This window comes from Priapulus caudatus, unplaced genomic scaffold (assembly GCF_000485595.1).
Source record: "Priapulus caudatus unplaced genomic scaffold, Priapulus_caudatus-5.0.1 Scaffold387, whole genome shotgun sequence".
NCBI classification, from domain to species: domain Eukaryota; kingdom Metazoa; phylum Priapulida; class Priapulimorpha; order Priapulimorphida; family Priapulidae; genus Priapulus; species Priapulus caudatus.
This window is the reverse complement of record NW_014577448.1, coordinates 194,614-204,866: the sequence shown is the minus strand read 5'-3', so window position 1 is coordinate 204,866 and position 10,253 is coordinate 194,614. Positions and strand designations below refer to the sequence as shown.

Genomic DNA, 10,253 nt, shown 5'->3' with positions numbered 1-10,253 from the left:
ACTCTGAGTTTCGATAACTGCAACGTTAAACCCGCCAATATTTCACCATAACCATGTATTAGTGTTTAAACTGTGAGTATCTCTCCTCTCCAACTACTGCATTATGTTTCACATTCCTAATATCTATATACTCTCACACTGCTCAGTGCTTGGGCCATAATAAAATATTGTTTTTTACCCTCACCGACCGACCAAAAAGGGGCCGACTCAAACAATTTTATTGATTTTTTTTCTTTTCTTTTAACAAATTGTATCACTTTACATTGTATAAATCTGTAGGCAATACTTTATATGTACCAAGTAAAACAAAACATTCAATAAAAGGTATCTCCAGACAAGCACACACGAGCATGTTGACACCATGCTGAATTTGTAAAAAGACCCCCGCCCTCAAAAAAAGCGACCTACCTACCCAAACATTTCAGCCTGGGTCGGTGAGGGCAAGCAAAGTTTTTTTAATTGTGACCTTACTGACTGTAATCCTGCATATTGCAAACGCTATTAAACCATTAGAAGCAGAAAACCGATGTGAAATTTACTGAAGCCGTGAATATAACCGGCTGTATGTATAACCTGATGTCCTTTTACATTTATCTCTGCAGGTGCGGTGTGAGTAGCATTGCCGAGTGTGGCAAAGCTGGGTTTTGCCGCAGTACGAGAACATCCTAGTTGGCAACTTTACGACAGTATCGAATTCATCGTAAGTGGCAAACGTGAACCCGTTCAGAGAGACTACGTAACGTCACGTTGGTAACGTCAAGAATAATAATAATAATAATAATAATTGCCTTAGGAGAACGAAACGGGTCATACACAGGAATATATATATATAGGCCCCTATATATTAAACTGCGAGGCTACGCCTACGATAGCAACCACACCGGGAGCAGGATCTGTGTCGGGTTTTCCAGCAACCACACTGGGAGCAGAGTCTGTGCCGAGTTTTCCAGCAACCACACCGGGAGCAGGATCTGTGTCGGGTTTTCCAGCAACCACACCGGGAGCAGAGTCCATGCCGAGTTTTCCAGCAACCACACCGGGAGCAGGATCTGTGTCGGGGTTTCCAGCAACCACACTGGGAGCAGGATCTGTGTCGGGTTTTCCAGCAACCACACCGGTAGCAGAGTCTGTGCCAGGTTTTCCAGCAACCACACCGGGAGCAGAGTCTGTGCCGGGTTTTCCAGCAACCACACTGGGAGCAGAGTCTGTGTCGGGTTTTCCAGCAACCACACTGGGACCAGCAGGGAGAGTTTTCCTCACAGGTTTATTTGGCCGCGGACTAGCAGCCTTCAGCTTTCCAGCAAGCGTAATCGTGACGTTCTCATACACCTGTCGCGCCGCCACGGACGTAGATGGCGCCACTGCCGTCTCGACCGTCCGCGTTTCCGACGCAGCACCGGCGTCGCCTTCCCCGGTGTTTCTCGGCACAAACTCACACCGACGTTCGCCGTCTTCGCTCACAGAGACGGGCGCCATGTCTTCGTAAACGGAGGAGGCGGCGGCGGCGGCGGCGCGCGGCGAGCCGCGATCAGAGAGAGGAGAGCGAAGTTCCATGCTTTCATAGATGTCAGAGTTTAGAGGGCGCTGCTTAGAGGCGCGAGGCCGCGGCTGCGGAACGTTCTGATAGAGGCGAGGCGCCGGCTCGGCGGGAGCCGTCGCGCCGTGAGCTAGCCCTGAGGGGATAGAAACAGCAGAGGAACAGTGTGAGCGATAGACACAGCACAGCACAGCACAGCACACACACGCAGAGAGAGAGAGAGAGATATACAGACGGTACAGGCGGTCACACTCACACTGTGGTTAGGTTCTGCGAATAAAGATCGAGATATTATCGAGAGATATGTCGTCGAGCGCGCCGACGGAGAGGAGCACTCAAGAGAAGGCGCGTCGTTCCACTCGTGTACGTCCACGGCAGGAAGTAGCAGAAGAAGAATAACAGCCCGTACTGCCCCCTGCCCCGCCCCCCGGCAAACCACCAAATTTCCGCTGTTATTGCTCCCGCGCGGGTGTGCGTGCGAATTGGAGCGCGCTCGCGGTGTTTTCGACACACACTCTAACGTCGTCTCTCGCTCGTGCTCGCGATACTCTCACTGTACGCAGACACGCCGGCCCGCGCGCGCCGCACCGCCGCGTCTACGGCTGTTCGTACGCGGCTTGCGTCACGCGGCAATGCGCCACACACTAACACAAGGCCTGCGTCACACACTAACACCACGTCTGCGTCACGCGGTCGCGGCACTGCGTCACACACTAACACCACGCCTGCGTCACACACTAACACCACGACTGCGTCACGCCGCAGCGTCGCCGTATCGTGCGCGACGCAAGCAGCGCTGTCACGCGTCGCGCAAGCAGTCAGCCGAGCGCGTGGTAGGTAGTACACAGCTAGTGCAGGCGGTCACATCCACCGCATCGCATTCGAGTCTTGCGCGCCTATAGTGAGCGAGCGCACGCACCGAGCCGCGCTTTGCACGACGAGAGAGAGCGTAGTAAGAGTGTGTCTCGCTGGCCTCTCTCCACGCACAACGTACAGCGTTGTCGAAGAACGCGCCCCCCGACAGACGCCTACATCGCCTAAGCCAGGCTTAAACGCACGAGCGCAGACCGACCATTCCCCACAATCAATAGCCAAGCCGCCTTCTAACAGCTCTAACGTTGTCGGATGGATGCCTGTGAGGTCATCCAGAGTTCACGCGCTTTATAGTAAGCTCGCAATCGTAAGATAATAGTATTTGCGTAGCTGAAATGAGGGTCGTTTGCCGGAAAGGAAACACGGGAATACGTAGTTAGTCAACATGCAGCGATCAAGAGGCAACCAGAAGTGATTCATCGTAGGCGTAGCCTCGCAGTTTAATATATAGGGGCCTATATATATATATTCTGTGTAATGCCCGTTTCGGTCTCCTAGGCAATTATTATTATTATTATTATTATTCTTGACGTTACCAAGCGTGACGTTACGTAGTCTCTCTGAACGGGTTGCACGGTTTGCCACTTACGATGAATTCGATACTGTCGTAACCGTTGCCAACTAGGATGTTCTCGTACTGCGGCAAACCCAGCTTTGCCAGCCACTCGGCAATGCTACTCACACCGCACCCTGCAGAGATAAATGTGAAGACATCAGGTTATACATACAGCCGGTATATATCACGGCTTCAGTAAATTTCACATCGGTTTTCTGCTTCTAATGGGTTTAATAGCGTTTTGCAATATGCAGGATTACAGTCAGTAAGGTCACAATTAAAAAAACTTTGCTTGCCCTCACCCGACCCAGGCTGAAATGTTTGGGTAGGTAGGTCGGCTTTTTTTGAGGGCGGGGGTCTTTTTACAAATTCAGCATGGTGTCAACATGCTCGTGTGTGCTTGTCTGGAGATACCTTTTATGTTGAATGTTTGTTTTACTTGGTACATATAATGTATTGCCTACAGATTTATACAATGTACAGTGATACAATTTGTTAAAAGAAAAAGAAAAAAAATATCAATAAAATTGTTTGAGTCGGCCCCTTTTTGGTGGGTCGGTCGGGTGAGGGTAAACAAACAATATTGTTATTATGGCCCAAGCACTGAGGCAGTGTGAGAGTATATAGATAATAGGAATGTGAAACATAATGCAGTAGTTGGAGAGGAGAGATACTCACGTTTAAACACTATACATGGTTATGGGTGAAATATTGGGCGGGTTTAACGTTGCAGTTATCGAAAACCATCGATTCTTCAGTGAACTGATATTGCACTGATCTTGTATCTTGTATTGATATCAATCCAAGTGCTATTGAAATTAATCTACAGTTTGATGCGGCGTTCACGTTAAGTAAATCTTACCAGAGATCATCTTGCTGAACTCTGGCTCATACTCGCGGGCAAACACTGACTCCCTGGTGATTCCAGCTCCGAACGACGCCATGATGTCAGCAATCTTAAACAAAATATGTCAGAAGATTAACATGTAAGAAATCACTTTAATGACTACGCTGAAGATGACAACACTCGTAAAAACCTGAAGGGTACTCACCAATATATTTCACAAGCATACATAAATTAGGCATAAAATATTATTACCAATATTAATGGTATCATGACATATGATATATATATATATATATCATACAACACACTGATCCATAGTCTTATTACAATACGAACTGCAGTATTTACTGAACACTGTGTGAACGACACTAAAGTATTTCGCTCCGGACACCACAGTTAGAGGTACGAACGTGACCCCACGAGATAATGTCGATCTACGACATCAACGCCACCGCGACGCGACCGCTGCCTACACGAGACAATGTCAATCTACGACATCAACGCCACCGCGACGCGACCGCTGCCTACACGAGACAATGTCAATCTACGACATCAACGCCACCGCGACGCGACCGCTGACTACACGAGACAATGTCAATCTACGACATCAACACCACCGCGACGCGACCGCCGCCTACACGAGACAATGTCACTCTACGCGTATTCTGAGGCGTTAGTATTCCCGTTATATCGCGTGCAAACGACGCGCCGCTAGACATCTATATCATATATATATATGTATTATAGAAGTAAAATCACACACGAACACCCATGTAGATAAAAAAACAAATTCAAGTAATAGGTTAAGGGTGCTACCGACTGTTACGCGAGCTTTCGAGATGTACACATGAGAGGCATCTTTCGAGAGGCATATATTATATATATATAGTATATAGATATCATATATATATATATATATATATATATAGATATATATATATATTAATGGAGTACATTAATAGACACTCATTAGACATCATAGAGACATCTCTATTATGTACTCTTGATTAATATATATATTATATATATTATATATATATATATATATATTATATTATGTATCTGTGGTGCGAATGGCGCGTCTTCTTGCGCATGTACAGGTTTTTTGCGCCGCGGCCGGTGGACGACAGGCGCCGTACCGGCGATGGAGGCTGCGCATCCGAAAGTTCTGTAACAGGGCCAGCATCGCCGCAAGCTCACAGCCTGCTGCCGGAGAGGTCGAAATTCTGAACTGCCACTCGCACGCACACACACGTATGCGCGCGACACCCGCACGCACGCACACACATACGCCACGCGCACGCACGCACGCACGCATCATACAACCACGCACACACACACACACACACCACACACACACACACACACAAACACACACACACACCGCCACGCACACGCGCGCACACACACAGACCTCTTTCACTTCTGGTTGCCTCTTGATCGCTGCATGTTGACTAAACTACGTATATTCCCGTGTTTCCTTTCCGGGCAAACGACCCTCATTTCAGCTACGCTCAAATACTTATTATCTTACGATTTGCGAGCTTACTTATAAAGCGCCGTGTGAACTCTGGATGACCTCACAGGCATCCATCCGACAACGTTAGAGCTGTTAGAAGGCGGCTTGGCTATTGATTGTGTGGAATGTGTCGGTCTGCGCTCGTGCGGTTTAAGCCTGGCTTAGGCGATGTAGGCGTCTGTCGGGGGGCGCGTTCTTCGACAACGCTGTACTGTTGTGTCGAGCGTGGAGAGGAGGGCCAGCAGAGACACAACTTACTACGCGCTCTCTCTCGTCGTGCAAAGCGCGGCTCGGTGCGTTGCGCGTCGCTCACTATAGGCGCGCAAGACTCGAATGCGATGCGGTGTGGATGTGACCGCCCTGCACTAGCTGTTTACTAACCTACCAAACGCGTCGGCTGAGCTGCTATGCCGCGACGGCGTGACCAGCGCTGCTTGCCTTCAACACCACCCCTCCGCAACCCGAAACTACCCGCTGTCTGCGACCTAGGTACAAAAGGCTATTATATAAGACTAGGACTCGCCTCCCCAGCTTCGATTAGCCATTGAGTGACCAGAGCCAAGCCGAGAGATCCGGGTGAGGAGGCAGTTCCCTGGCCACCTCTATGGGTGCCCTAGTCCCAGGCGCGCGGGCAGCCGGCCGCACCTGCTTTACAAAACTCCGTATCGCAGCCTCGCTACTTGGAACCTTGCAAAACGTTGCGAGCGATTCGGGGGCGCGAACGAGCGGCCGGTAGGTGTTCCTGATTCTGACAAGCCTCGTTCCAATTACTGGCAAGTTCGCGAATGTGCAGAATTTCGACACGTCTTTTTCTGGTGATATTCCGGCGTGACACAAGCTCGTTACAGAACAGCAATTACTAAACGGTTACAGCCTTTTTTAAAACAGAGTTGAGAACACTGTTCACGTTCCCAAATGCTCTGCCCTCTGTGTCCCCCACTAAAAATTGCGGACTGTTCGGTGTCCTGCAGCTATGGGATGTCGTGCGCTGGCCTATGGTGCATTAAATCTGGTGCGCACGGATCCTGATAGCTCGCCATGTGCGACTGCCCCGACTACTGTCGTTAGGACGTTCCCGCGGTCGCAGTGGCCTTGCCGCGGAACTGCCGCGCGAGATCACTTCCGGATTAACACCTCCTTTACGCCCAACGCTTCTCTAGTATCCCATCTCATCTGGTGAATAAGCTCATATTACATTCCTTGTTACGCTTAGGACAGCCTGTAGCTGAAGTAGTCAGGAGGGGGTTGGGTCGATTCTTATTGTCCTGAGCTGCCGTTTAGCCAGCTCTGCTGCGTATTGCTATTTTTACATCTAAAGTAGTCTAAAAAGGTTATGTTAATTTTTAATAAGTTCTTTAGCCTCATCTGACGTGATCCAGATGCAGCTTTAGAATTCGCATTCGTTCCGCCCGTGCGTTCCGTCGAACAGTTCGGGCACAAATCTTACATCGCTCTATCGTACGGTCACGATATTCGGCCGACGTGGCGGGTGTTAATTCGACAAACGAGTTTGGCGATGTCGAAAGCTGGGGCCGGTCAAAGCAAAGGTCAAAGGTGTAATTAAGCGTGGGAACATTCACTCCTTAACTTAAGCGGTATAGCGGAAGGAAAGTGCAGAATTGCCGGCACAAATCTCTAAACGGCGACCTAGTGGCTTCGTGATTTAGGCGGTGATTAATGCTAGGGTGTTCAATATCATGCCGTAGTGGAAAAAAGACCATCACTGCTGCTGGAATATGGAGGTCACAGCGTCAAAGCAAAGGCAACTAGGGTGTCAGCAATTCCTACCACATCCCTTCGAGGGGACATGCGTCTGACGGAGCAACTGGAAAACTTTTTTTCGTGTTCAGCGATGAGCCTACCATTTTTTATGGCATTATTAAGAAAGACATGAAAATGTCTGTCTCCACTGACTGCCCGAAGAAGTAAGTGCTGGATAACCTTATTGACCCCTCAAGGAGGATTTAAACAATGGCATTTGTGGACTTTAACAAAGGGAGTGAGACTGCTTTGCTATTAGAAGCCCCCACCCCCACCATTCCCCTTCCCCCACCCTCCCCCACCCCTCCCACCACCCTCCCCCTACCCTCTCATCTGCATATGGGCGTGTACTAACAATGATGTGCTACGCTAACTGACCGTGGTCATGCCATATCTGCGCCTAATCAAATGTTTTCCCGCTTCCTCAATATATTGCAAAAAACGACTCGAAAGTTTACGTTTATAATCGTCAGCAACAACCTCAGGATGAGCCCAGACGCTTTGCGGCCTCATTGTAATATTGAGCAGTATCTGCTCATTATTCCTTTATAACATAGACCAGACCATGGTTATACCTGGGTTAACTGAAATCCAACTTCAATACACTGCGTTTCCACAATCTGGTTGGTTTAGATATATCATATTATTTTTGGTTTCACCACACTTCCTCACTAAACTTTTGTCCACCCTTCTGATGAACGGAGCATTTTTTGCCCATGAATTCAGTTATTTTAATCTTTTGATTTTTGAAACAAGTTCTAAACGACCTCCCATTACTGATGTCTTCTCTATGCTAACTCACTGTATTCTAAGTCTACGTATTGTATTAGGAAACAAATCCAGGCGATTTTGTTTTCAGTTGCTCAAAATCTCCCTCGACACTCCAAGACAACTTATGCTAAAATATCACATAATTTTTTTATGTCTACCATTTTTAAGCCTCCATATTCATAGCTTTGACAGTTGAACTTAACTTATTGGGGGTTAATTTGTTGTTCCAAAATAAACGCTCTGCGAGAACATTTTATCAAGAGTGCTATACTAGAGAAGAGAACTCCACTGACGTGCGTTCCTTTAATCTCAGCGTTGGCATAGTTACCCTCAAACAATCCCCTTGTATATAATATTATCCCCTCCATCAATATTTGTGAATAAACTCATATTCAAACTTTACAATGTTTTCGTCTATCATTCTCCCTTAATCATCTATGACACCCTCACCCCAAATTTACCTTGAAAATCGTATGTTGTTCTTCAAAAAAGTTATTTTAATCCTGCGCCCACGTTTCCTACAGTTTTCACCAGGCATGCATTCCCAGACCAATGTTTGTTTACTGGGATTAGTGTTCTATTGTCTATGACCGTACGCTGGATCCGGTCCGTAAGCCCGATATCAGTCTCGCTTATGCAGCTCTCGCTCGGCTCCGCCACAGAGAATCCTTTTCCTCGGTAACTCGTCCCCTTAATTCTGCACCGCGAACCAAAAACTTTCGTGATACTTAACATTCTTGGAGAATTTGCTGCGTAACCAAAACCAGGTCGCTCCGACGCATTTAGTTTGACCTTTTACCTTGACCTCTGATCATATTTCCTTTCGCCTCTTGTAACTCGCCCCTAATATGACTAGCGCTACCAAACTTGGCTATACCTTACACATCTTGGGACCGAAAGTGTTCACGTATCAAACCAGGTCACTCGACCGTTTACTTTGACCTTGACATTGACCTATGATCATATGTCCCTTCCAGCTCTAGGACTCAGGCCCCTAATTGACTAGTTGCTAACCAAAACTTTGGTTCATACTTACACCATCTTCTGGAGAAGCTCGTACGCATAACCCAAAAACAACCCGTAAAACGCCCAAATAAAAAAACAGTAAATTCTTGTTTATATGTGTTTTCACCACTTGACCTTGACCTTGAGGTTTGACGATTGACCGTCACTTAATTTCTTCTTTAGCTTCCATAGGTAACCAGATTCGACCATACTTCCACATATGAGGGCAGATCAGTGGGTTGCTTAACAAAACCTTTCGTCTTTGGGACTTATTTAGCACTTTACCTACGCTTCTACGTCCCTATACAGAGATACTTTTAATTTCATACTAGAATCACGGGGGAACATGTAGGTGGCGACAACAGCCCTTTTTATTTAGATTTGATTCTCGGATCCATCGCAGCTTCCACGCTAAATGAACGCGTAGCTACTCATCGTCCAGACTCTCTGTGGTTTCCTGACAGATTACAGATTTGGCATGCCGTCGTGTCTCGATCGTGTGGAGCGTATACATAGAGCAGCCTGTAATACATGCATGACAGTTACAGCCCTACCATGGTAATTCTGCATTGCAACGTAGCAACACACGTATACGCAATGATTGATACGCAGAGAAAGAAATAACTACCTCTTCACAGTGTTAATGCAATGCTGCACAGCATTTCAAAGAAGAAATTCCCAGGACGACATGCTAATCTGCTTCGGTTAATTAAACAACCTGGCGGGCTTCTGACAGCGCGCTGGCGTAAACCAATCATGCGCGACCATTGATCCACGGTGTGGCGACGGCTATCGGGTATTTAGATTTGATTTCTCCATTCGCCCAGCTTTCCACCAGTAAATGTTCGGCTGCGGCACTCACGTTAGACTCCTGTTGTTTTCCTTACACATAGCCATGTCAACAACAGCCTGCAGGCACAGACGCGGCGTTCTTGCATTCACTAGCGGATCAACCGCGCCGGTACAGCCAAAGACATGGAGCAAACCGTATACGATTTTCCAGAGGCATACCCGGCGATCTTCGCGGACCAGGCCGAGCATGGACGGTACACCATCAAAGGTTAAATCTATACAGAATTAACAAAGGGAAATATCCACTCATCGCATCGAACCTCGAGAAGAATAGTGAGCACCTCTAGCGTATGTCTGTATGCTCTCCTCTTATAACGCGCTCAGGTATCAATGATAAATGTGATAATACAAGTATAATTTATTAGTGGTCACGTGATTACAGGGTATGGCTGTCTACGACAAGTGCATGGGGAGTGTGTCCTATGTGAAAACAAGCCGGGGAGCCTACCGCAGGAAAAGGAAATGAAGGGGTGACGATAATCGAATGAGGGATGTGGAAATACCGAGGTTCTCCAACCGAAGTCGCATGCGA

The 10,253-nt window shown here is 47.6% G+C and overlaps 1 protein-coding gene across 3 annotated transcripts in view; it reads right to left on the bottom strand.

Annotated features, from left to right (window-relative positions):
• LOC106809824 (ankyrin repeat and sterile alpha motif domain-containing protein 1B-like) overlaps positions 1 to 3,919 on the bottom strand; it is a 19,616-nt gene extending 15,697 nt beyond the window's left edge. For all 3 annotated transcript variants that reach the window (XM_014813041.1, XM_014813043.1, XM_014813044.1), the window contains exons 1-2: positions 3,829 to 3,919; positions 3,000 to 3,100 (exon numbers count right to left, since the gene is read on the bottom strand). In XM_014813041.1, coding sequence (XP_014668527.1) covers positions 3,000 to 3,100; positions 3,829 to 3,910 — 183 coding nt within the window. In that variant the 5' untranslated portion in view covers positions 3,911 to 3,919. The remainder of the gene's footprint in view (positions 1 to 2,999; positions 3,101 to 3,828) is intronic.
• Between the last annotated feature and the right edge of the window lie 6,334 nt (positions 3,920 to 10,253).